The 24,777-nt window shown below is 37.8% G+C and overlaps 1 protein-coding gene across 1 annotated transcript in view; it reads left to right on the top strand.

Annotated features, from left to right (window-relative positions):
• Positions 1–24,777, top strand: part of DNAH11 (dynein axonemal heavy chain 11) — a 294,718-nt gene that overhangs the window by 222,503 nt on the left and 47,438 nt on the right. The window contains exons 46-47 of the mRNA XM_059397525.1: positions 650–772; positions 19,216–19,420. Of these exons, the coding sequence (XP_059253508.1) occupies positions 650–772; positions 19,216–19,420 (328 nt within the window). The remainder of the gene's footprint in view (positions 1–649; positions 773–19,215; positions 19,421–24,777) is intronic.

The following is a 24,777-nucleotide window of genomic DNA, read 5'->3' as shown; positions in this document are numbered from 1 at the left end:
TTGGATGAAGTTGGTCTTCAGTTAATATTGAATAATTTAGACTTACTGGTATTTGATTTGACCCTTTCATCATCTTTTCACATAGAAAACGAAATAAGGAATTTCTGCCGTTGTGCAGATAAATGTACTCCTTGCTTATCTGAAAACTTGAAGAAATTATTTTTGAGGGGGAGAGCCTATGTTTGGAGAGGGAGGATGAAATATAGTGATAATTTACCACTTGCCAAGACAGAACTTAAAGGTTTAAAAAAAAAAAAATCAATGCTTGACTAAACCACAAGGCATTTAATATATTTTGGATTTTTTTTCCCTCGAAAAAGGGACCTATTAAATGAATTTAAATTTATGGTGTTTGGGTAAGTTACATTTGTCTCAACCATGGTTATTGTCAAAAGAACTAATTTACACATGGACTTACTCATACTGTTGAATTTCACTTGGAAAATATCACTGTGTAATTCATCCTAAAATCTAATCATGAATTTCTGTGTAATCTAGTTGAATACTTTATGAAACAGTTTTCTCTAAGTTAGCCTGTCTCATTTTTAAAAATCTACATTAAATCAAATATAATTTAATATAAATAATTTTGGACATTTTTCCTGTGCTTATTTACATGCTATTATCTCAATTCTGATTGAATTTTCAGGTTTTTGAATGCCATTGAAACTGCTTTGGCCTTTGGAGATGTCATCCTAGTTGAAAATCTGGAGGAAACACTAGATCCAGTGCTTGGTCCCCTGCTTGGCAGAAACACCATTAGAAAAGGAAAGTAAGTTTTCTTGAATTTTTCACCTCTAATTTTGTGCTACATATGAATACACTTAGCAGCTTCTGTTAGCCTCAAAATCAGCACAGTCCATTGGAATCTTGTTAGTGATGTTTCTGAGTTTCCATTCTGTGGCACCTCCATTCTAAGAAGCAACCTCAACATGATCTAGATTTGAAGACGATGTCATCGGTAGATTTAGACTCAAGTTATCCAGTCCCTGATTTATAAACCAAAAAAAATGCATTGTCACAAATCTGCAAGTAGTTGCTGCTTGATCAGTTCATACCATAGAAGCTTGAGACTTTGCAAAACACCTTTAGTGTGTTTACCTAAACTGCCTGTCTTCTCTATCCTTATTTACTTAATGTTTTTCCAAAGGACACTTCTAAGTCCACTCACTGTTTTTGGTTTAACTCAGCTTCATCCAAAGTAAGGACATCCACAAAATGAGGGGTTTACTGGGCCAGTTCTCTTTTTTCTAATACACTTACAATATGTGGAAAATAAGTAATTTGAAAAAATTCATTAGTGGGCCCTTAAAATCATTCCCATTCTGGCAGAGGTGCCACCAACAACTTGAGAACATGCCCTGTGAGCTCTGTGTGATGTTCGAGATAGCTGCCATTCCCCTGGACACCTGACTGTCCAGGACATTGTCCCAGAGGCAGGGAAGCCATCTGCAAGGAGTCATCATAGCACGGTCTATAAATGTGTGAAAAGTCACATGCAGCCAGCATGTCTCTGACCGGGTCTTCGCGGGCTCATGGGAGTGGTGGCATTCCATATGCTCTCTGTGCCCCTTCATGCAGGAAACCGACACTCCCTAGACAATTCACTGGGCTTCCTTCTCTTCTTATGTGTTGTTTTTTTTTTCCTTCAGAGAGCTATGATTTCAAAATTTCTCCCCCACCCTTCTTTGACACCCAGTCTCTGCCTCAAAGTTAACAGTCTCCTTTCTATCACCAGTTTATTCCTGTCAGTTTTAAGTGAAAATAGGTCTACTTAAGGATAACTAACTTCTGTTTTTTAAATAGTCCCTAACGGATTAGTCGAGTATTTATTATACAAGTAAATCCATTTACAGTGACTGACAACTTATAATTGTTTAATAAGCCAAAATTTACCCAGCCAAGCATTTAGAAAAATTTAATAAGCTACTTGACAAGCTGCAACTCTGACATAAATATAATTGTAGCTGCGTCTGATGTGTAAAAAATACAGTGTAGAATCTTGAATGTCACTGAAGTGAAATCTTCGTTATTAAGATTTTGGCTCTATTAGTAAAGACCTAAAATTTTTTGTTTGTGAAATACACATTCTCTAGCTTTAACTCGGACCTTCTTCTTTTAAACTTGGACCTTTAATAACACAATTTAGGTATAAGAAATTTAATGATTTTCTCTCTCTCCCTCTCATTCTCCCTCTCTCTTTCTCTAATTATATTATTAAATACATTATAAATATATAATATGATTTTATTTTTTATTTCTTTTTATATATTATATATGTATTTAAATATATAAGAATATATAATAAATATACATAAAATATACATAATAAAACAAATATAAAATATGTAATACATAAAATAATATAAATTCATATTTTCTTTATATTTTATATATTATATATGTATTTTAATATATAAGTAATACATAATATAAATATAATAAATATAAATATATAATTTTATGTATTACATAAATAGTATATTACATATATAAGTAGTATATAATGAATATAAATAAAATATACAATATATTTTATATGTAAATTTTAAATTTTTATATGTATATTATATATTATACATGTATATACACAGATGTATTATATACATATAAATTTAAATTTTCCAGGGACTAAAAAATTTGAGTCACAGTTTTTCTTCAGACTGGCTATAGTTTCTTATTATTGTGAATCCCAGAAGTCTTATATTTCAGAAACAAATTATTTTATGTAGAGCATCAAGGCTTTATCACAGTCTAGAATATCTTATTCCAAATTATGTTATTTCCTGAATATGTACTCTTTATTAGGTTTTATGGAACTGATCTTATCATTCCAGCATTTTTTTAAAGACCAAGAGAATTTAGAATGATACATAAGAATATAACAAATGGTGTTTACCACATGTAGTTATTACGTTAATAATCCTAGTTCCTAAACCCTCACATGTGGGGACGATGACTTACTTGAGTGTAAATTCTTATCTGTATCTCCAGTTTTTCCCCCTTCCCTCTCTCCTTGCAGATTTTTTAGTATCTTTTTCCAGAGAATCTGAGTGCTGGTGGACTCCTTACATACTGTATCAGTCACTAATAAAACTTCTCTGAGCACTGTTGACCAGGCACTGTACTGGGGCCTGCAGATCCAAAGTATGATAGGGGAGAGAGCCATCTTTTAAGGAAGCTCCATTTCCATAGGAAACAGAAGAAATACCGTGCTGTTGGTGTGACGATAGAAGTATTCATGGCAGGGGTTCATCATTGCCAGAGTGGAGACTTGGAATGACTTTGTGGAAAAAATGACATGAGATTACATTGACATTTAATATGAGTCTAGGAAGATGAGTGGGCCTTTGTCAGACAGACAAGTGGGAGAGGGGAATTTTGGAATGAGAGAACTAAAACCAAGTAGCGGAACACAGAACAGCCTCACAGCTTTGGGCAGGACTGCAAATGGGATCCACATCAGTGGAGAGTCTTGGGTCGGAAGGCATAAAGGGGTGAAGGGAAGCCTGAGAGATGGGCAGGACCTCCAGAGTGTGAAGGTCCTGGGTACCCACAGATCACTTCTAAATTGGCCCTTTTTCTATAGGTTGATAATTTTTTTTCTTTTCCCCAAACACACTAAAGGGGCCCATTCTTCTCAGTAACATTAGCTGACAAGAGCAGTGGTCCTTATCCAAAGGACCTTCTCTGAGCACTGTTGACCAGGCACTGTACTGGGGCCTGCAGATCCAAAGTATGAAGTCTCCATACTTTCTGGAGTATGGAGTCTCCATATTTTCACTTGAGAATCATGAGAAGGTCAGTGGGGAAGCTAGTGAAGACTCATAAGCATGCTGGGAGGAATATAGTCAGATTTATTTCTGAAAGGGCATGCTGCTGGCATCATATTTTTTTTTAAAGTTTCTATTTATTTATTTGACAGCAAGAGAGGGAGAACAGCAAGGGGAGTGGGAGAGGGAGAAGCAGGCTCCCCACTGAGCAAGGAACGGGCTGCAGGGCTCGATCCCAGGACTCTTGGATCATGACCTGAGCTGAAGGCAGAGGCTTAACACAGCTATCCAGGCACCCCAGTGTTGTAAAGTATTGATTGAAGGGAAATGGACCAGAACCCATAGGGCCAGGATCTAATTAGCAAACAATGGCAGTCATCCCGTGGAGGCATGATACGACCCTAAATAAGGCAGTGATACTAGAAAAGCAGGAGAGGACAAATGAAAGAATTCTCAAGGAGTTAATTTCTTTTTTCTTTTTTAAGATTCTATTTATTTCCTTGCCAGAAAGAGAGCAAGAGCAAGAGAGCGCACAATCAGGGGGAGTGGCAGGCAAAAGGAGAAGCGGACTCCCCACTGATCAGGGATCCCAGCGCAGACCTTGATCCTAGGACCCTGGGATCATGACCTGAGCTGAAGTCAGATGCTTAACGACTGAGCCACCCAGGCATCCCTCAAGGAGTTAATTTTATCAGTTTGTGGTTTTTAATGGGATTTTGTTGGTAGGGAAAAAACGGAAGGTTCAAGTGTGATTTCCAGTCTTCTGCCAGGTTAAATGATGGTGTGACTTATGGGGAGTTGTGGTACAGCAATAGGAGTAAGTGTAGGGAAAGAGGTAATGGTTTCTTTTATTAGACTTTCAAAGATGAAGGTCCTACTTTAAGATTCTCAGAAAGGAAGTCTAAGAAGCCAGTGGGCATGTGAGTATGGAGCTTGATAACGAGATCTTGGGGGAATATGTACATGGAGAGGTAGTTAAACCAGCGTAGTAGATGTGATTTTTTTTTTTGAAGATGTATTTATTTTTGAGAGAGCGCACACGTGTATGTGAGCAGGGGGAGGGGCAGAGGGAAAGAATCTTGAAGCCGACTCCACACTGAGAGAGGAGGTTGATACGGGCTTGATCCCAAGACCTATGAAATCATGACCTGAGCTGAAACCAAGAGTCAGACACTTAACCCTGAGCCACCCAGGAGCCCCTGTAGGTGTGATTTATTTGAGCGCATCTTTTCCAGTCAGAAGATCAGAGGTCACAATCACTTCACAGATGAGAAAAGCTAAATGTTGTCTTGAATGTCCTATGATCATATAAAGTTTAATACATAGGTGGAAACATAGTTTCTTAAGTTTTTCCAAATAAATAGGCACTACCTTCTTTCAGTAGAATTCCTGTGAGTGCCACTTGGACATCATACCTCTCCCTACTCTTTTTTTTCCCCTAAACCTTGTTTATTTTCTCATCAGTGTTTTGGAATTCATGTTTCTTTCTTTCTTTCTTTCTTTTTATCTACATCTTACAGTATAGTTCAGACCTTTCATTTCTTTACGCTGAATGAAGTAACGTCTTTACATTCTCACTCTGCTCATTCCTCTCCAACCCAGAGAGGGGTTAAAATAATCTTTCCCTAATATTGTTTCCATTGCTGGTCTGTTGAAGAATCTATTAAGAATTCTCTGTTGCCTATTACATTAAATTGAAATGAAGCTCTTCTCTGAGGCCTTGAAATGCTTTACCTGTTTGATACTTCTTATTCCCTTCATTCACACAGATTAATTGCCCCCTCCTATGATATGCTATTTTACTTACCTTGTCTTTCTACAGATCCCAAATTCACTTAATTCAGAGTTCAACTGCTATTTAATTAATTAAATGGGAATTTTACGTTTCCACTTTCATTGCTTCCCACTCACAGTCCGTTCTGTACTGGGCCACTGTGACATCCTGCCTTTATCTGTCCCTCTTAGGATTTTTTTTTCCAGTGCTGTATCTGTATTAAATTGCAAGTTCTCCATGGATAAGAAACATCTATGTCTTTAGAAAGATGGTTAACCAAAGTAAAAATAATCAAAACATAGACTTATTTCGGGCATTATGGCAGATTAGATGTGTGAGTGCTGAAAAACAACAAAATATGGTAAAATAGTCACACCTTCTGGCACTTGGTTGACAAAGTGCAACCAAAAAGTGGGAATTGGATAGACAAGGAACACCAAAGCTGATTTTCTTCTTGAGGTTTCTGCTAAAACCTGATGACCGTGGATTTCTGTTGTGATGGACGCCTAGAGCCTGGACCAAGTCCGTTGAAGGTGTGAAGTCTGACTAGAGATTGCTGTGCCTCAAGGGGGCCATCCCTTCAATTTAAGGGTAAATTTGTCAAAAACTAAACAAAACCCAGCCCTGCAGTAAGGAGTGCTTTTCTCTCTGTACCTTGGCACTGAGTGGAAGTGGGAAAATGTCCCCTGAGAATTCCTAATCAGAAACAGTCTCTCTCAAAAATGTTTAAGACAGATTTTTACTTAGATGACCTAAAAACCTCAAGCCAATAACTTATTTTTAAGCAGGACTGGATTGGTCCCACCCCAGTGTACTTGACAGACACAAACAAAAGTCCTATCTGTGATTATGTACATAAACCCAGATTTCAGAGGATTGTACAGGTTATAATTCCAAGGTATATGAGTTCATGGGCAAAAAATCACAGAGCACAGGAAATAAGGCATCATGAGTGAGTGCCAATAGTAACATCAGATAACAGAATCCTTATCTCATTGCTGCTTTGTTTCATATTTCCTTGATTGTTAATAAGGATATGTTTATTAGTCTTCTAAGATTGTTTATTGGTAACTTTTGCTAATGATTTCCATGATATTTATCATCAATTTCTTTCATTCCTCATTTTTTTTTTTTTTTTGCTTCCACTCATTGTTCTCTTTCCAACATGATGTTGAATTTATTCTTTTTAACATATATTTTCTCATCTTTTCCATAGGACTTGGCATGGGAGGGAAAGTAAATACAATGATCAGTCCATGATCTGGAACTAGCTGCGTGAGCATTTGTTTTCAAGGGAGACTTCAAGCTCTGGGTTGGGGCTTACGCGCTAGCACGTGGTTGTTAGAAGTTAGCACTGGAGTAGAAGAAGGAAGATGAAATTCGGTTCAAGTCTTGGCTCACTGCCCTCTAGTTCGGTGAATTGGATTAAGTCGTGTAGGCCATTTTTTTCTGTTTATGTTTTCTTACCTGGTGATGAAAAAAACAATACAACATAGCAAAAATAGGTAGTCTTTTATTTTATTTACTTCAAATCTTGAACCAGTGAGAAGGACAGTATGTGGGTGATTGGGAGCTTGAATCAGAGGCTAAGCCAGAGATCCTGAAGTAAAACATTGTTTTTTTGGATGGGGGATGTGTAAACAGGGAATCAGTCCTAGCCGTTGATGTTTTAAGTTGACTTCTAAAAACGGGAGAGAGTTTTGGTTATTTAAATTGTACTATGTAGTGCTGGTACATATAAAATACATAATACACAAAAGAACGTATATATTCTAATATTAGAATATTCTAATTAGAATTAGAATTAGAATATTCTAATATTAGAATATATATTCTAATATATAAATAGAATATATATAATATATATAACATATATATATTATTCTACTAATATTAGAATAATATATATTTATATAATATATATTATATATATTCTAATATTCTAATATATTCTAATATATATATTCTATAATATATATATTATTCTAATATTAGAATATAATAATATATTCTATTATATATATTAGAATAATATTAGAATAATATATATTAGAATATATATAATATATATATTATATATATTCTATTATATATATTAGAATATATATATTCTAATATTAGAATATATATATTCTAATTTAATAATGAATTAGATATATATCTTCCATTCAAACTGTGAGCAGAAACAAGACCAATATTCTTTAAGCTGCATTTGTGCTCCTCTCGTTCCCCATTGGGTCTCCTCTCCCAAAGGTAGTATCCTAAACTTTGTTCTCATTTCGAAATTTTATTTAAAGTACATTGATTTATTTTTGTTTGAGTTGGGGCTTTACAAAGGTGTCCTCATTATGTATATAAAGGGACTCGAATTTTCTACTGTTCCATATCTAAGATTTCCCTGAATTCTTGTTTTTAGCTCCAGTTGTTTGGTTTTCATCATCATCATTATCAGAGCTGTAACTGTTCCTCAATGTATCTGATACTGTTATTGAAGGACATTTCGGTTATTACAGGCCATGGTGCTGTGCATATGAATACGCTGAATGTTTGCATATTTGTACATGCATCTCCTGGTGCACATGGCAAGGGGGTCCTCAAGGTTTATATTCTGGAGAAGAAGAGTTGGGCTGTAGAGTGCGTGCACAAATCAGCTTTAAAACCTAATGCCAGATTGTTTTCCAAAGTGTTGGTGCAAACTCACATGCTCACCACTAGTGTAGAAGATCTAGGGAGGGTTTCAGAGAACTAAGGTAGTGACTCACGCCCTTCTGCTGTTTTCTGGAATACAGACAAGCTGTGTTTTCAGTCCTATTAACCACCTCTTCCTAGGAGGGACTATTCTACATCCTTTTTTTCTTTCTTTCTTTCTTTTTTTTTTTTTTTGCCACCTCTTATTTTTGATTGGAAAAAGTTGAGGACGCTCCATGTTTTGATATTAGTTTTGTTTACAAGAGCTTTAAAAGTACTTTGGAATAATGTTTGATATTTTAATGATAGTATTTCCACCTGATAAAATGTCTGTTTAACAAAGCAAATGCTTCCCTGCGACTTCATGTAACTCTAAAAAAAAAAAAAAATTTTTTTTTAAAAATTCACACACACACTAGGAGGGGATATGCAAAATTTAACTGGTCAATGTAAGAATTATTTTCCTTTCTTTGGGTGAAGTAAATAAGGAGGAGAAAACAATGGAAGAGAAAAATGATGGGAAAAAGGTCAGTTGGGCTTTTATAATAGAGATACCTTTTTGTAGTATCAGAACAGGAACAGAAAAACTTTGACTTTGCCTTGATCACATCCCAAACTGACCTACGTGGTTGTAAATTTTCTAACAGACATCCCATTCTCATGTCCAGCAATGAACATTTTACTTAATTTTTTTTTCCTGCTCCCTTCCGTCTTTACATGTCTATGTTGTTCTCTCTCTACCTTTGTGGCTGCAGATGTTTCCCTTCGCATTGTAAAGGAGAGGTAGCATTGAAACCCAGGAAAGGGGGTGGGGGGACACAACCCACAAGGATTGCAGCGACCCTGTGTTCACCCAGCATGTCCTCACTGCCTCTCAGTCCTCCCACACAGGTGGGATATCATTTGCATTTTTTTTGCAAGTCACATCCTTCACAGAGTTTTCTGTTAATAGTGCTTTTGTTTATTTTAGTTCTGTTTGTGTTCGGGGCCTTTTTAAAACCAATATTAGTTGATTCTTCCTAATAATAAATGTCTGAGAAGATGCTTGTGATAGATACAGCAGAGTCCAAAAGTTGAAGTTCATTAATAATTGGAATGTTGCGGAGTATGAAGTAATGAATACTAATTACTCCTTTCATGTCTGACAGGTCCCTGTGGACCAATACATCAGCCCAGACTTTAATTTGGTTCTAGTAATGGTTTCATCAATAGCACATTAAATCTGCGTTTGAGAAGATATACAGTTGAACCTGACCCACATAGTAGATACCACTGTCATAAAATGGCCACAGGCTGACAACAGCTGGGTAATTACAAATAATTAAATTCACCAAACTCCAGACAATCCCAATTTTAACTAAAATACATCTTATCATATCAATCGACAGAAAACATATCGGAGAAGATTTATCAACGTGTACTTTTTGCAAAGCAAATTTACTGGCTTACATGTTAGGAAAGCTGCTGATCTGTGAAGCATCTTCATAAAATTGTATCTCTTCAATCTTTCAAATCCCCCCCAAATATTATTGAAGTCGTTTTTTAACTTTAATCTTAGCTGGAGCAACCTTACTGTGAGATGTATTTCAGATGGTTTCTGAGCATATAAATATTTTTTAAAAAACACTTTATACTTTTCTTATATTTTTCATGTAATTGTCCTTTTAATGAATCCTTAAGTAGCATGTCATATAAAGAAACTTACAACTAACAAATATTAACTATATGATTATAAATTTATTTTATAGAACTATTATAATGAAAGATACTTTACAGATATTTATCATGACTGTGTTTCCTAAAAGTGCTATTAAGATTAATTGGGAGACTTGCTTACAGTTAGCAAGGTTTCAGTTTATTCGGTAATATTATTCAGTAAAATTATCAACCCATGGGGTTGATGCTACATGATTGTACAACAGTTGATATTAGATCCGTTTAAATAGATGAGGGCTTGGGTTGGACTTAAGATAGAGAAACATGTTAAATTAAATCCCACACTGTGGCAAAATGTGCTCTCTTGAACTAGGAGCTTCTTTTTAAATAAACTCAGGAGGTATATAGTCTTATCGTTATAATATTTGTGGATAGGAATTGCTTAATTTTCAAGTTAATTCATGCCCTGATATAGTTGAATTCAGCATTCTAGTCCCTCCTAATTTCTAAATGCAACATAAGGTTTAATTACAGGAAAGACCTTTCTGTTAAATTCGGTCAAGCTGTTGTTGTTGTTTTTAAGAATAACATTCAGGGGTACCTGGGTGGCTCAGTGGGTTAAGCATCTGCCTTTGGCCTGGTCATGATCTCAGGGTCCTGGGATCGAGCCCCACATCTGCCTCCCTGCTTGGTGGGGACTCTGCTCGCCCTCTCCCACTCATGCTTGCAATCTCTCGCTCTCTCTTTCAAATAAATCAAAATAATTAAAAACAAAACATTCACGTCTATAGATAATCCACACACACTCATAGTCATCTTGGGTAGTAGTTTGACTTGATGTGAAGGCAAATTCCAAATAGGTCACAGATAAAGAATCTTTACTTTCTTAAAAAAAGCAAATTTCTGGGATGCCTGCGTGACTCCGTCGTTTAAGCTGCTGCCTTCAGCTCAGGTCATGATCCCAGGGTCCTGGGATTGAGTCCTGCATTGGGCTCCTTACTCAGAAAGGAGCCTGCTTTTCTCTCCGCCTCTGCCTGTGCACTCTCTCTCTCCCTGACAAATAAATAAATAAATAAATAAAATCTTTAGAAAAAAGCAAATTTCCTTAAAAAAAAAAAAAACAAACAGAACCAGAATTTCTTTATCATGATACATTATAATATTTAAATATGGCTATATTGAAATATGAAAGAGATACACATATACATATGTCATCATATTGAACATAATATGTGTAAAAGGTGTACATATTCTGTTTCCCAGAAGGGAAATAATCTGCTCCGATTTTCTTTTTTAGCTTCCTTATTTCTTTCTGCATGAGGGTACCTGGAGTCCCTGCACAAGCAGTCTTTTTTTTTTTTTTTTAAATTGAAGTTTGCTTTTATCTGAGAAGGACATGTTGGTTATATTAACTATATGAAGCAGCAAGACAATTAACTCATTTCTATTCAGCACTTCTTTCCTCCTTTACCTGGGCCGTCTTGCCAGCTGTGCGGCTTTCAGCCCAAACCTTTCCCCAGGAGCAGGAGTTTGACCAACTCCATGGGGGCCCCCCCAATGGGGTTGCTAAGTAACACAGCCGCATGGCGAGGGCCACCTGCCACTGTGCTCCAGGCTGGAGCCATCGGGGCTCCCAAGCCTCATTGAGAAGCATTTAATTTGAAGCAGCAGGACATGTAGTAAAGCTTTTAGATGTCCATTGAAAAGTTTGGGTTTTTTTCCTTTTCTTTTCCTAAGTGTGTTTTTTCTGCAACGACTATATTATTTTCTTATCTCAAAACCCACCCGCCATCTCTCTACCTTGACAAGCAGGACCTGGTGAGAGGCCTGGAGAATTCCTCCAGTCCAGGGAACTTGTGAGCTCTCTGAATTGCCCATCATAGAGGGAGGCCCCTCAGGGTGCGAATACAGTGTCGCAGGAAATTTCTCTCTCCACGGCACCGTGAGAAAGGTTTTGCAAATCTTTCTTAAAACAGTCCTCCTGCAGCTGGGTCCTTTTTCTAAATTGAATATGCTGCTTTTCCAAGTTCTGTTTTAGATGGCCATAAAAAATAATGATGGTGTTTGTTCATGTACTCAGAATATCTAATCACTAGAGAAAAGTCGTTTCGGTTTTTATGATCCAGGACTGATGGCATTTTCAGCAGCAGCTACACTAAATCTTGAGAACAGTTCCAACAAAAGGAGAAGATACTTCCTCCGTTTCCGGATAGATATCTTGAATATAAGATCTCCACCTTGAGAGTCTCATCATGATTATGTTGAGATAATGGTGCCTCAACTCACAGAGATTCTGGTTTTCAGAATCATTTCAGAATCTCACAGTCACATTTCTGGGAGAAATGTTTCCCCACGTCTGTCACAGATGTGCTGTGACTATTAAGCCATAAATTCATTTCACGTGTATTTATATTGGTCCTCTACAGTAGAAATGACCTATGACTTGAAGACATTAGGAATCTTTTCATCCCAAAGCCCCTTTTGGCTGGATTTTGAATAATCTCTGAAAGAACTTTGAAGTTCCCAATGTACCTGATTTTTATGTAAACCTGACCTATGAAAAAAATTGAATTAATAGTTACTTTGTAGTTGATAGTCTTTTATACAATAATTTATGTAGCTGACTAGTGAGCATTTGGCATATTTAAAAGACTACTTTTTTCCCTTAAAGCCAGAAGATAGAAAATTTTTCTGTATGTTGAGTGATTTATTTTTAAATTTTATAAATTAATTCATTTGATGAATTCAGCTACCAGAAATTCAGCTCTTTGGTTAGACCTGGACACCTCAACAATCAGTGCTATTCTCCTTCATAAGCAAGGACAGAATGTCAAAGCAAAGATCAGCAGGGGATGTTCTCTGGGCTTCATCTCTATCTTCTTTTCTCTGGTGGCCACAGATTGTACTGAGTCGGTCATAAGCTCTCAGTAGCCTCTTGTGATCGACGGTCAGGTCGACGGCGGCTGGGGTCACCAGCTGTCCCCCTCATACAGAGCAAATTAACTTGCAGTATGGTGCAGTGAAATGAACTTTATACTAGGAGTCTAGAGACCCAGGTTCTAGTCCCAGTTCTGCCACTAAGCTCTGTGACCTTGGGCAAGTCATAAACTCTTTGGGTCCATAAAAGGGAATCAGTTGAATGATCTCTAGGGGAACTTCCTGCTCTAAAAGTACAAGTCTACCAGGTGAAACAATGTTTTTGATTCACCCTCTGTTTGATTCACCCTCTGTCCGATCCGGTAAAACCATACTGTTTGTACTGGGGAAAATAATTTTATATCTGATCTGAAGTTGTATAATTGGTCTCTAACCTCCACACCAGGCATTCTGAGAAAAAGGGGCAGGAATTGGTCACTCCTTTGGAGAGATGGAAAAAACCCATATGGGAGCAACCCCATCCAGCTTCAGAGATTCCTGGCCCACATGATTCTCCGTGGGATCCAGTATCAGGGTCAAGTCCTGCTTGGTGGGGGCATGGGGCTGGAAAATGTGTTGTGAATGACTACTTTAAGATAATAGCCATACTTGCAAGTGTTATGTTGTTCTTCACACCTGTTGTAGCTTCTCTTTGGAGTTCAAGTTCAAGAGCTGTTGCTGGTTACTGTATTCTAGAAGTCATAACCTCTGGGCTCCTGTCTTTCACAGAAACAACAAAGTGATTGTTTGCTTTTCCACCCCTCTGGTTAGCTTGGTTGTTTTTTGGATCCTTCAAATCATAAGAGAGCACTAGCTGTGTGTTTTATTTTCCCAGATAGGAGATTAACCAAAAATTAACCTAGCAGCAATGATAAAACCCACTGAGTCATTATGCAGTTTTTGCCTTTCATAGATCATAAACACCCCAACTGAGGATAATTTACTTTCACTGGGAAATTTGAACCTATGAAATAATGAAATAATGTTTCCAAGCCAAATGTAAAACCCAGTTTTATAGGTAGACATCCTTCTATTTTCCTCTAACTGTCTCTTCGGTGAGAAAATCTGACCTGTTCCTCAAGCCAACCGATTCTCCATTCTCAAACTGGGGTATGTGAACACTCCAGGGTACGTGTAGGTGTAGAAAAGGGGGGTGTGCAAGGGAAATTGGGAGCCACAGAGTCATCTCCTTTTCTGGAGCATCATACTAACTCAGGTATCTGCAGAGTATTTACCCAGTTGAACACGTTTGCCACCTACACCCAGAAGCAAAGTTGTTCAAATCTCGTGCTTCATATTGGCCAGTCTCACACTTTTTCTTTTTCTTGAAAGCCCAGGGAGGGGAGCAATGTTAGGTGTAGTAGCTGATTGGAAAAATTATAACTTGATGGTACTAGGAAATGGAGTGTGATTAGCTGCTGTTTACTTACAAGGAGATGACATTCATACCAGTAACCATGGGGTCTTCTGGAGTGGAGACAGGCAAACAAACTGTCTCGATACAACCCGTGAGCTGAAAGTGGTTTCTGAAGGGTTGTCAACAAAGAAGAATATTTGGTAAAGATGTATGCAGCCCACAAAATCTGAAGTATGGGTTCTCTGGCCCCTTATGGAAATAGTTCTCCAACCCCTCTCTAGAGAGATTTCTCCCTGAGGCCTGAACAGCTAGGACTTCCAGAAATAAGGTAGTCATCTTGTGGGGCTTCTTCTAATTCTTATGTGTACACACACACACACACACACACACACCTTCACATGCAAACATCGAAATTAAACTTCTTACCTCAGTTCCTCAGCCTGCCACACGGACCTGGCCCAGTGGATAACAATGAGGAAAACTCATTGGTTCATTCGGTATTCTTCATTAAAGTGCACATTTTTAAGTGGTAAAATATTTACATTTTCTTATCATCTGGGGATATAGGTTAGTGATTAAAACAGAAAGTTTATGAGGTGTGAACTCAAATCCAGTAAAAATTCATAAGCGAATTAGGGAATATTGAATCTGAGGTCATGAAAGGTGGTGATAGATAGCATATCCGAGATACTGCCCTGAGGAGGAAAGAATTCAAACCAAGATGGAGCAGTAAATCACAAGATCACAAGACGTACCAGAGGTTTTATTTTAAGTTTGGATTTTATCACTGCGGTGGTAGAAATGAGTATCAGTTTTGGTATCACTTATGTTTGGGAGCCCCAAGCACAGTAATGAAACCTTCACTCCTGACAGTTCCTTTAGAAGCCAGTCAGTGAATAGTGCTAGCAAAGAAAGATCTTTCTCAAAGTTACCTTTGAGATTAACTTTGGAAACCCTTGGAAGAGAAGCTCAAGCAATGGGAGAAATTTTGATCACGCTTCAAGTGAAGGTGTGATCAAATATGTCTTCATCAAAAAGAATTGGGCTAACCAACAGAGACATGACATAGGATGGTCTTATGTGACGAGATTATCTTTCTTTGGGGTATATACCCAGGAGCCGAATATTTGGATTAAATGGTAGCTGTGTGTATAAGATTTTGAGAAACTCAAGTTGCCTTCTAAAGTGGTTGTACCATTTTCCATGCCCACCAGCAATGTATAGGGGTTATGATCTCTCTCTCTCTCTCCTTGTCAGCCCTTGTTACTACTGTCTTTGGGGGTTGGTTTTGTTGTCATCTAGTGAGTGTGACGTGGCACCTTTTATTTGCATTTCCCTGATGACTTGTACTGTTAAACATCTTTTCAGATGCTTATTGGCCATTTGTATATATTCTTTGGAGAGATGTCGTTTCACATTCTTCACCTCTCTTTGATCTTGATATGACTGTCATGTTATATCAGGATATGTCAGAGGCATATCTTTGATCTTGATAGGACCGTCATGTTGTAGGCAATTAATGTGTTTTCATTTCTTGAACAGACTAAACAGAAGAATGGCTACATCAGTATGTAAGATCTTATGGTCATAATGCCTGTTAGGAGGGAGTTAAGTAATAATGTTTGTGAGAGCAGAGACTGCCTATTAGATGCCCCGTGCCTACAGGACTCTCCGACAGCCTGGCGTGGTGTAGGTGTTCAATCACTGCCTTTTGAGTGAATGAATGTATGGTTGTAACATGTTTTTCTATGAAAACAAAGAACTGAAGAAATTATCACTAAGGTATATGATGATTTTAAGGAGCATAATATCATCTGGAAGGTATTTGCAAACCTGTAAACAGATGGTATTATTTCCATGACCTGTGAAACAAGGGCTTAGGGCCACTGTGCTCTTTGGATACACTAATAGCTGCTCTCTGTTTCATTTATAACATTTGGCCTGTGGTTCATTCATCTCTCTTTCCCCCCCCCCTCAGTGTTTCCCTTTAACGATGATGTGAATACTCATTTTATTTTATTATTTTATTTTTTTTTAAGACTTTATTTATTTACTTGAGAGAGAGCACAAGCAAAGGGAGGGGCAGAGGGCAGGGAGAAGTAGACTTCCCACTGTGCAGGGAGCCTGATGCGGGGCTCCATCCCAGGACCCCAGGGTCATGACCTGAGCTGAAGGCAGATGCTTAACTGATTGAGCCACTGAGTTGCCCCTATTTTTTTTTTTTAAGATTTTACTTATTTATTTGACAGACAGAGATCACAAGTAGGCAGAGAGGCAGGCAGAGAGAGAGGAGGAAGCAGGCTCCCTGCTGAGCAGAGAGCCCAATGCGGGTCTTGATCCCAGGACCCTGAGATCATGACCTGAGCCGAAGGCAGAGGCTTTAACCCACTGAGCCACCCAGGGGTCCCTATTTTTCATTTTTTTTAAAAGGGAAGCATATTATACAAATACTATACCAGTTTAGAAGAAAGTTGCTACCTGAATTGCTCTTCATCCTTCTAGGAAAAAAATATTAAAGTGTAGAAACACAGTAAAAACAACCCAAAACTAGATCACATGAATGGATTGACCATTCAACTTAATAAAGAATGCTTCCAATGGTTTGTTTAGCAGATCTTTTTCAAGCTTAGAATCCTGTAAAAGTTTTTGCTGAAAATATAAGATCATTACAATGCAAACAAAATTTGAGAGCTGGATGAAGAGGTAATGAGTCTTATCTGTCTTTTAAGATTCTTAGCTATAGTGACTAAAGCTTTAGTGATTAAGAGGGATTCTGAGCTAAAAGCTTTAGTGATTTAAGAAAACTGACTTTTTAAATAATCATTACACACTACCATTGTTTTACAGAATTCTTCCTTGTCAGATAAAATGGCCAGTGGTTCAGAAGGCCTTTCTTCACTAAGAGGCCCAAGAGACTAACCTCAGAGTAAGATGAAATTACGAAACATCCACGAGCAGCGTCCTAAAATATTGCCACATCACAAATTTGGGGCATCTCTCCTCAAGTTTAAAAAAAGTTGTTGCAAGTATTGTGGCATTTTAATAAAAAGGAATGTTGCCTGAATGCTAAACTTGTTTTTCAATGTCCTTTTGAATTCATCCAGTTTTACAAAATTGATAAATTTTGTAAAATAACATTTTGTCTGTAAGTCAGTGAGTTAAGTAGTATTTTTAAAAAATACTGTATTTATATAAAAATAATCTGGCCTTTGGATAACTTTCTGTCACATTAGAATTCCTCTACAATTAAAATACTGTATACACTGACTACGAAAGAATGCAGAATTTGTGTATTTAATATAAAATAGGAGACTGAGAAGACACTCTGTTTCAGGCTCACTTGTAGGCTTCTTACATGTAATTTTCCTCCTACGCAGTTCAGACCTCTTTGGTGGAAGAGTCTGAAAAATGTCAGTATTTGTCATTTGTTTGTTGCATGAATTTTAAAACCCTTCTACGGAATCCTTGTAGCAGGTTCCTGGCAGAAAAACAAGACCTCAAAGTAGGCCGGAAATTTTAATAGAATTAACAGAGTAACTGTTGACAGAAAGAATGTTCAGAGGGAAGCTTAAAGGAGCCCAGGAGTGCAGGCAACCAGGGATTTACATCAGGAAGCCATTACCACCTCTAGGCGCGAAGGTGTTCTTTGGTCCTGTGAATGGAGCTGTGGGAAGAGGCCCATCCCAAACCCGGAATACCGTCATGGCAGGGCACAGCCTCCCCCAGACCACAGCACGGAGGCAGGGAAGATCGGCCTCGAACTCCTCCTCCTGTACTGCCATGTCTTGCTAGTGCTCCCATTGGCCAACGCCCTTCCAGAACCCAGAGCCTGGGTGATGAGGTCCTTACAAGTTAGACCTCAGTATCTGAGAAAGAAAAAAATGAGACCCTCCCCCGAGAGTGAGGCTGTGTCCTTGCAGAGCTTTGCTGGCAATTCAAGAAACCACCTCCATCTAGCTGAAGCCAAACAAAGACTGAACCCGAACGTCACAAGGCTGCAGGGTGTCATGGCAACTGTGTTTAAAAGGCAATCAGGGACCTGGAAGCCCGTAGAATCCAGAACCTGCTCCCTTTGTATGACTCTGCAACCTGAATATTGGTTGACTCTTCCCTGGGGAAACCAGGAATGTCTTTCTCTGCTCTGTGGTTCACAGAAGGAAAGGGTGACATCAGCATGAGCCTAAAGGTTCCATTTCCAATTCTCCCTTCTCTTTGTTCCAATCCCAAGTCCCAGGAGAGCTCACTCTGGGATGTTTTGAAGTACCTGCTTCTGGTCCCTATGACCGAGATAACTGGAACGTAGGATAGAAGCATGGTTGTCAAGATCCTGCCCATGTACATTCCATACAGGAGGCTGCTTAGACTTTGCTTATGAGCGGGTACCAAAAATCCTGAAATAGTAATTTAAAGTGTAGTTGTATTTCTAATATGTATATAAATTTTAAGTATATATACACTTAATACACACACACAGCTACATGCAAACACATACTCATCCTTTCAGAATAGCAGTATTTAGGGATGTCTAGGTGGCTCAGTCGATTAAGCATCTGCCTTCAGCTCAGGGTACAATTCCAGGGTCCTGGGATCGAGACCCACATCAGGCTCCCTGCTCAATGGGGAGCCTGCTTCTCCTTCTGCCTGCCACTCCCCCTGCTTGTGCTCTGTCTCTCTCTCTCTCTCTCTGACAAAAAAATAAGATCTTAAAAAAAAAAAAAAGAAATGTTTAATAGAAGCTTATTCACAGAAGTATAATAGAAGCTAATGTTTGTTGTTATACAACCTTCGTATGAAGTACTGCATTTTCTTATTATGGTGACATTACAAGACGAGTACTGTTAACAACATTTTGCATGTAAACAGTCCTATAGAAGTTTAGTGGATAATTCCTATTTCTTCTGTACTTTTAGGGAGACATGGTAGCTGAAAAATCCTGAATTACCTGGTCTTACAGCCTGGATTCGTTATCAGAATAGAGGAAATGGAATGCCCCCTACATATCAGTTATGGTTCATGGGAATCTCCTGAATGTTTGTGTTGTCCCCCTTTAGATACATCAGGATTGGAGACAAAGAATGTGAATTTAACAAGAACTTTCGCCTTATCCTTCACACAAAACTGGCAAATCCTCACTATAAGCCGGAATTGCAGGCTCAAACAACGCTCCTCAATTTCACAGTCACAGAAGATGGTCTAGAAGCCCAGCTCCTGGCAGAGGTGGTCAATATGGAAAGGCCAGATCTGGAGAAACTTAAGGTAAAAATTACAAAACCGTCCATCAACATTTAACCTGGTATCTGCTTTGCCCAAGTTAGAGTGCTTCGCCCTAGGATAGGATACTTGCCCACCTGGGGTTTACACTCTAACTGAGAAAAATGAGGATGTATGTGAACAGTTAACACTTCGAGGGCTCTCCTGTTAAAGCAGGTAGTTAGCAGCATGCCCCCAGTAGGAGATGGGCTTGCTGTAGTTTGATGCAGGTGACAAGGACAAGCAAGGATATGTAGGAGTCATGAGAAACAGAAGGAGAGAAGCAGGAACATGTCCCGATAGGTTCAGTGATGATAGTCCAAATCAGCCAGGGCAAAAGAACGAAAAAGAAGAGTAATGGAATAAAGCTGGAAAAATTGAGGAGATCATAGCTGATGATGACTAGCACTTAAAGGAAAATGTATGGCAGTGATTAAGGAAAAAAATAATAAAAATGTGTTGATTTAACACACCACTAAAAAGGCCCCCAAACAACAAATGAAGCCTGAAAATGTAGAAGGAAGTCAGTAGCCAAGGTGAATCGTTGCAGCAGAGATTGTACGTCTTGCCAAACCAAAGATACTGGCCATCTCGCTTTTATGGCAAGTGTTTGTCACTCCAGGTATAAATCAGTGCTTCTCAGATGGTGTTCCTAGAACATCAGCATCAGCTGGGAACCTTAAATGAAGAATCTCAGGCCCCAGACCAGATCCTGCTGAATGTGACCTTCTGGGGCAGGCCCAACCGTCTGTTTTAGCAGAGTCTCTGCAAGGGATTCTCACCCATTTTCAGAGTCCATTGGAGGCAGCATTCCATTGGATTTACTTCTGCACCAGTCACCAACCAGAGCAGAGACAATCCTGGGACAGAGGCTGAGAGTGAGTGGCCTCGGTCCCCTCCGGTCTCCTCGTGTGTGTGTCCCATGCGGTGACATCACAACCTGCCAGTAATGAGTGATCCAAGGCCAGGGTTTAGAGGACCACGGGCTGCTGGGTGTATCACTGCCAAGTTGGACACGGAACATGTCCATATTTGAAACACCATATGACCGTATAAGAAAATCGTCTTGTCGTGGTCGGTCATTCATGTACACATGCTTTTCTTTTTTGCAAAAGCTTAGACAGTTCAATTAATTTCTTTATTTGTTTTTATTTTTGATAGCAAAATTTTTCAAACATAGGAATGTAAAGAAAATAGTTCTAAGTTTCCATGTGATCATCATTTAGCTTCAGCCATGAGCAACATTTTGCCTCTCTCCCCCTCTTTTTTTTTTTTTTTTTTAAATCAGAAACAAGCTTTTAAAATAAATGCTAACTTACTCTGGAATAGATTTAGATTTATTTACACAAAAGTTACAAGATACTACAGGGTTCCTGTACATCACTAGCCCAACTTCAGTTTCTCCTAATGTTATCCTTCCTTTTTGCAGTACAAAATAATAAAATGTATTTAAAATACTATTCTACTTCAGTAAAACATGTCCATTAATTGTTGTTCAGTAAAGCATAGTAATCTTTCTCCCTGTTTTTTATAAGTTTGGGATATCATTCACATATCCTTTTTAATTGTATAATTCCTTGGTTTTTAGGTCATTCACAAAGTATCGATTTTACAACGCTTTCAGCACCTCAGAAAGAAAATCCATGCTTACGGCTGTTACTCCCTGGCCCATGTCCCCACTTACCTAGCTCCTAAAAACCATTAATCTCTTTCTATCCCTATAGATTTGCCTGTTCTGGACATATCATGTAAATGAAATCTTAAAACAGCTAGCCTTTGTACCTGGCTTCTCTCACTTAGCCTAATATTTTTCCTAATATGATATTTCCACATCATATGGATTTTGCATCCATATGATAGCATCTATCAATTCTTCCTTTCTTATGACTGAATGATATTCTATTATAGATACTATAGACCATATTTTATTTATGCCCTCATCAGTTGATGGACATTCGGGTGGTTCCCACTTCTTGGCTGTAATGTTCAGTGCTTCTCGGAATGTTCACTGTAAGTTGTGTGGACATAGATTTTTCATTTCTCCTCGATATGTACCTCGGAGCAGAACTTCTGGGTCATATAGTAAGTCTGTGTTTAATATTTGAGGAACAGCCAGACTGTTTTCAAAGCAACTGCACCATTTTACATTTCTACCAGCTATGTGGAAAGGATGCAGTTTCTTCACATCCTACCCTATCTTTGTCTCTCTTTTTGATAATAGTCATAGTAGTGGGTGTGAAGTGTATCTCACTGTGGTTTGGACTTTCTTTTCCCTATGGACTAATGAGGTTAAGCATCTTCTCATATATTTATTGGCCTTTTATATGTCTTCTTTAGAGGAGCATCTGTTTCAAATCCTTTGCCCATTTTAAAAATTGGGTTATTTTTATTGTTATATGATCTCTTCATATACATTGGGTATTATACTCTTACTGGGCATATAATATATAAATATTTTTTCCCATTCTGATTGTCTTCACTTTCATGATGGTGTGTTCTGAAGCACTCAAGTTTTCAATGTTGATGAAATCCAGTTTACATCTTTTTTCTTTATTGCTTGTGCTTTTGATGTTGTATCTAAGAAACCATTGCCTCACACAAGTTTACTCCTATGTTTTCTTCTAGGAGTTTTAGAGTTTTAGCTCTTACATTTAGGTCTATAATCCACTTTGTTTTTAGTGTGAGGTAGGGATCCAGCTCCATTCTTTTGCATGTGGGTACCCAGTTGTCCCGCACCATTTGTTGAAAAGACTGTCCTTTCTCCCTTGCTTTTGCTACTTGTCCAAGACGAATTGACCATATTTCTGTGGATCTATTGTCTAATGTGAAAACTATACCTTCCTTATTAGTGGTAGCTTTATAGCAAGTCTTTTTTTTTAAAAAAAGATTTTATTTATTTATTTGACACACAGAGAAATCACAAGTAGAGAGGCAGGCAGAGAGAGAGGGGGAAGCAGGCTCTCCGATGAGCAGAGAGCCCGATGCAGGGCTTGATCCCAGGACCCCGAGATCATGACCTGAGCCAAAGGCAGAGGCTTAACCCACTGAGCCACCCAGGTGCCCTATAGTAAGTCTTTAAGCTGGGTATTGTCAGTCTTTCAACTTCTTCTGTACATTGACTGTTGGCTCTTCTAGATCTTAAGCCTTTCCATGTAAACTCTAAGATCAGGTTGTCAATATTTGCAAAATAATGTGCTGGAATTTTGATTGATAGTATGTTGAATCACAGAAAGGAAGACACGATACCTTAACAATGTTGTTTTCCTATCATGAATATGGATTCTCTCTACATTTTAAAATCTTTGGTTCCTTTTATCAGAAAATGGTAGAGTTCTTCATATATATCTTCAGTATAATTTTCTTTGATTGTTACCTAAGCACTTCAGTTTTTTGGTGCTAATGTAAATGTGTTGTATTATAAACTTCAAATTTCATTTGTTCATTGTTAGTGTATAGAAAAGCAATTGTCTTTCATATATTAACCTTGTATCTTGCAGCTTTGTTATAATCTCATATTTGTTAGGAGTCCTTTTGTTGATTCTTTAGGAATTTCTACAAAGACAACCTTGTCATATGTGAACATAGATTGTTTAATTCAGCCTTCCCATTCTGTATACCTTTTCTTTATTTTTCTTGTCTTTCTGCATTTGTTAAGACTTTCAGTACAGGGCGCCTGGGTGGCTCAGTGGGTTAAGCTGCTGCCTTCAGCTCAGGTCATGATCTCAGGATCCTGGGATCGAGTCGCGCATCGGGATCTCTGCTCAGCAGGGAGCCTGCTTCCCTCTCTCTCTCTCTCTGCCTGCCTATCTGTCTACTGTGAACTCTCTCTGTCAAATAAATAAATAAAATCTTTAAAAAAAAAAAAAAGACTTTCAGTATAATGTTGAATAGAAGAGGTAAAAGGAGATATTCGTATCGTGTTTCCAGTTTTGGAAAAAAGCAAATAACTTCTCACCATTAAGTGAGGTATTAGCTAGATGTTTCATTTTTAGATGTTCTCTATCAAGTTGAAGTTCTTCTATATTTCTAGTTTGCTGAGAATTTTTATCATAAATGAATGTTAGATTTTCTCAAACGTTTTATCTTCATCTATTTTATTTATTTATTTTTTAAAATTTTATCTATTTATTTGACAGACAGAGATCACAAGTAGGCAGAGAGGTAGGCAGAGAGAGGAGGAAGCAGACTCCCCACTGAGCAGAGAGCCCAATGTGGGACTCGATTCCAGGATCCTGGGATCATGACCTGAACTGAAGGCAGAGGCTTTAATCCACTAAGCCACCCAGGTGCCCCTTCATCTATTTTATATCATATACTTTTTCTTCAGCCTTTTGATGAGATGAATTATGTTACTTCTCAATGTTGACTTGGACTTGCATACTTGGGATAAATCCTACTTAGTATGGTATATAATTCTTTTTACACATGTATTTGATTTGGTTTGCTCATATTTAGTTGAGGATTTTCATATCTATGCTCATGAAAGATATTGGTATATCATTTTGGGTTTTTTCTGTAATAGCTTTATCTGGTTTTGATATTAGACTATAATGCTGCCCTCTTAAAACAGGTAAGGAAGTAATCCCTTTGCTTCTATTTTCTGGAAGAAATTGTAGAGAATGGATAACATTACTTTACATACTTGGCAAACTCATCAGCAAAATCACCTGGACCCAGGTGCTTACTATTTTGGAAGATTATTGTCAATTCAGTTTTTTAATTAGATGCAGGCCTATTCAGATTATATGGTTTCCATTGTAAGAGTTTTTGGTAGATGTGTCTTTCAAGGAATTGGCCTACTGCATCTAAATTACCAAATTTATGGGCATACCATTGTTCATTATAGTCTTTTATTGTCCTGTAACCTATAGAATCAATAGTGATGGTCCTTCCTTAATTACTAACATTATAATCTGTGCTTTCTCCTTTTTTTTTCTTGATTGGCCAGGCTACAGGGTTATAAATTTTATTGACTTTTGTATAGAAACGATGTTTGGTTGATGATTTTTTTCCCCATTGGTTTCCTGTTTTATATTTTATTGATTTCTCCTCTAATTTTTATTGTTTATTTTCATTTCCTTGCTCTTTGTTTATATTGCTCTTCTTTCCGTAGTTTCTTATGGTAAAAGCTTAGGTAATTAATTTTAGAATCTTCCTCCATTTCTAATAAATGTGTTCTATGCTATAAATTTTCCTCCAAGCACTGCTTTGGCTACATCTCACACATTTCATTAAGTTGTGTTTTCATTTTTGTTTATTTCAATATATTTTTCATTTCTCTTGAAATTTCTTTTTTTCCTCTGTCTGTTACATAGAAGTATAGTGTTTAATATCCAAATATTTGGGGATTTTTTCAGCTGTCT

The sequence above is a fragment of the Mustela nigripes genome, chromosome 4, assembly GCF_022355385.1.
Source record: "Mustela nigripes isolate SB6536 chromosome 4, MUSNIG.SB6536, whole genome shotgun sequence".
NCBI lineage: Eukaryota > Metazoa > Chordata > Mammalia > Carnivora > Mustelidae > Mustela > Mustela nigripes.
This window is presented reverse-complemented; position numbering and strand designations above follow the sequence as displayed.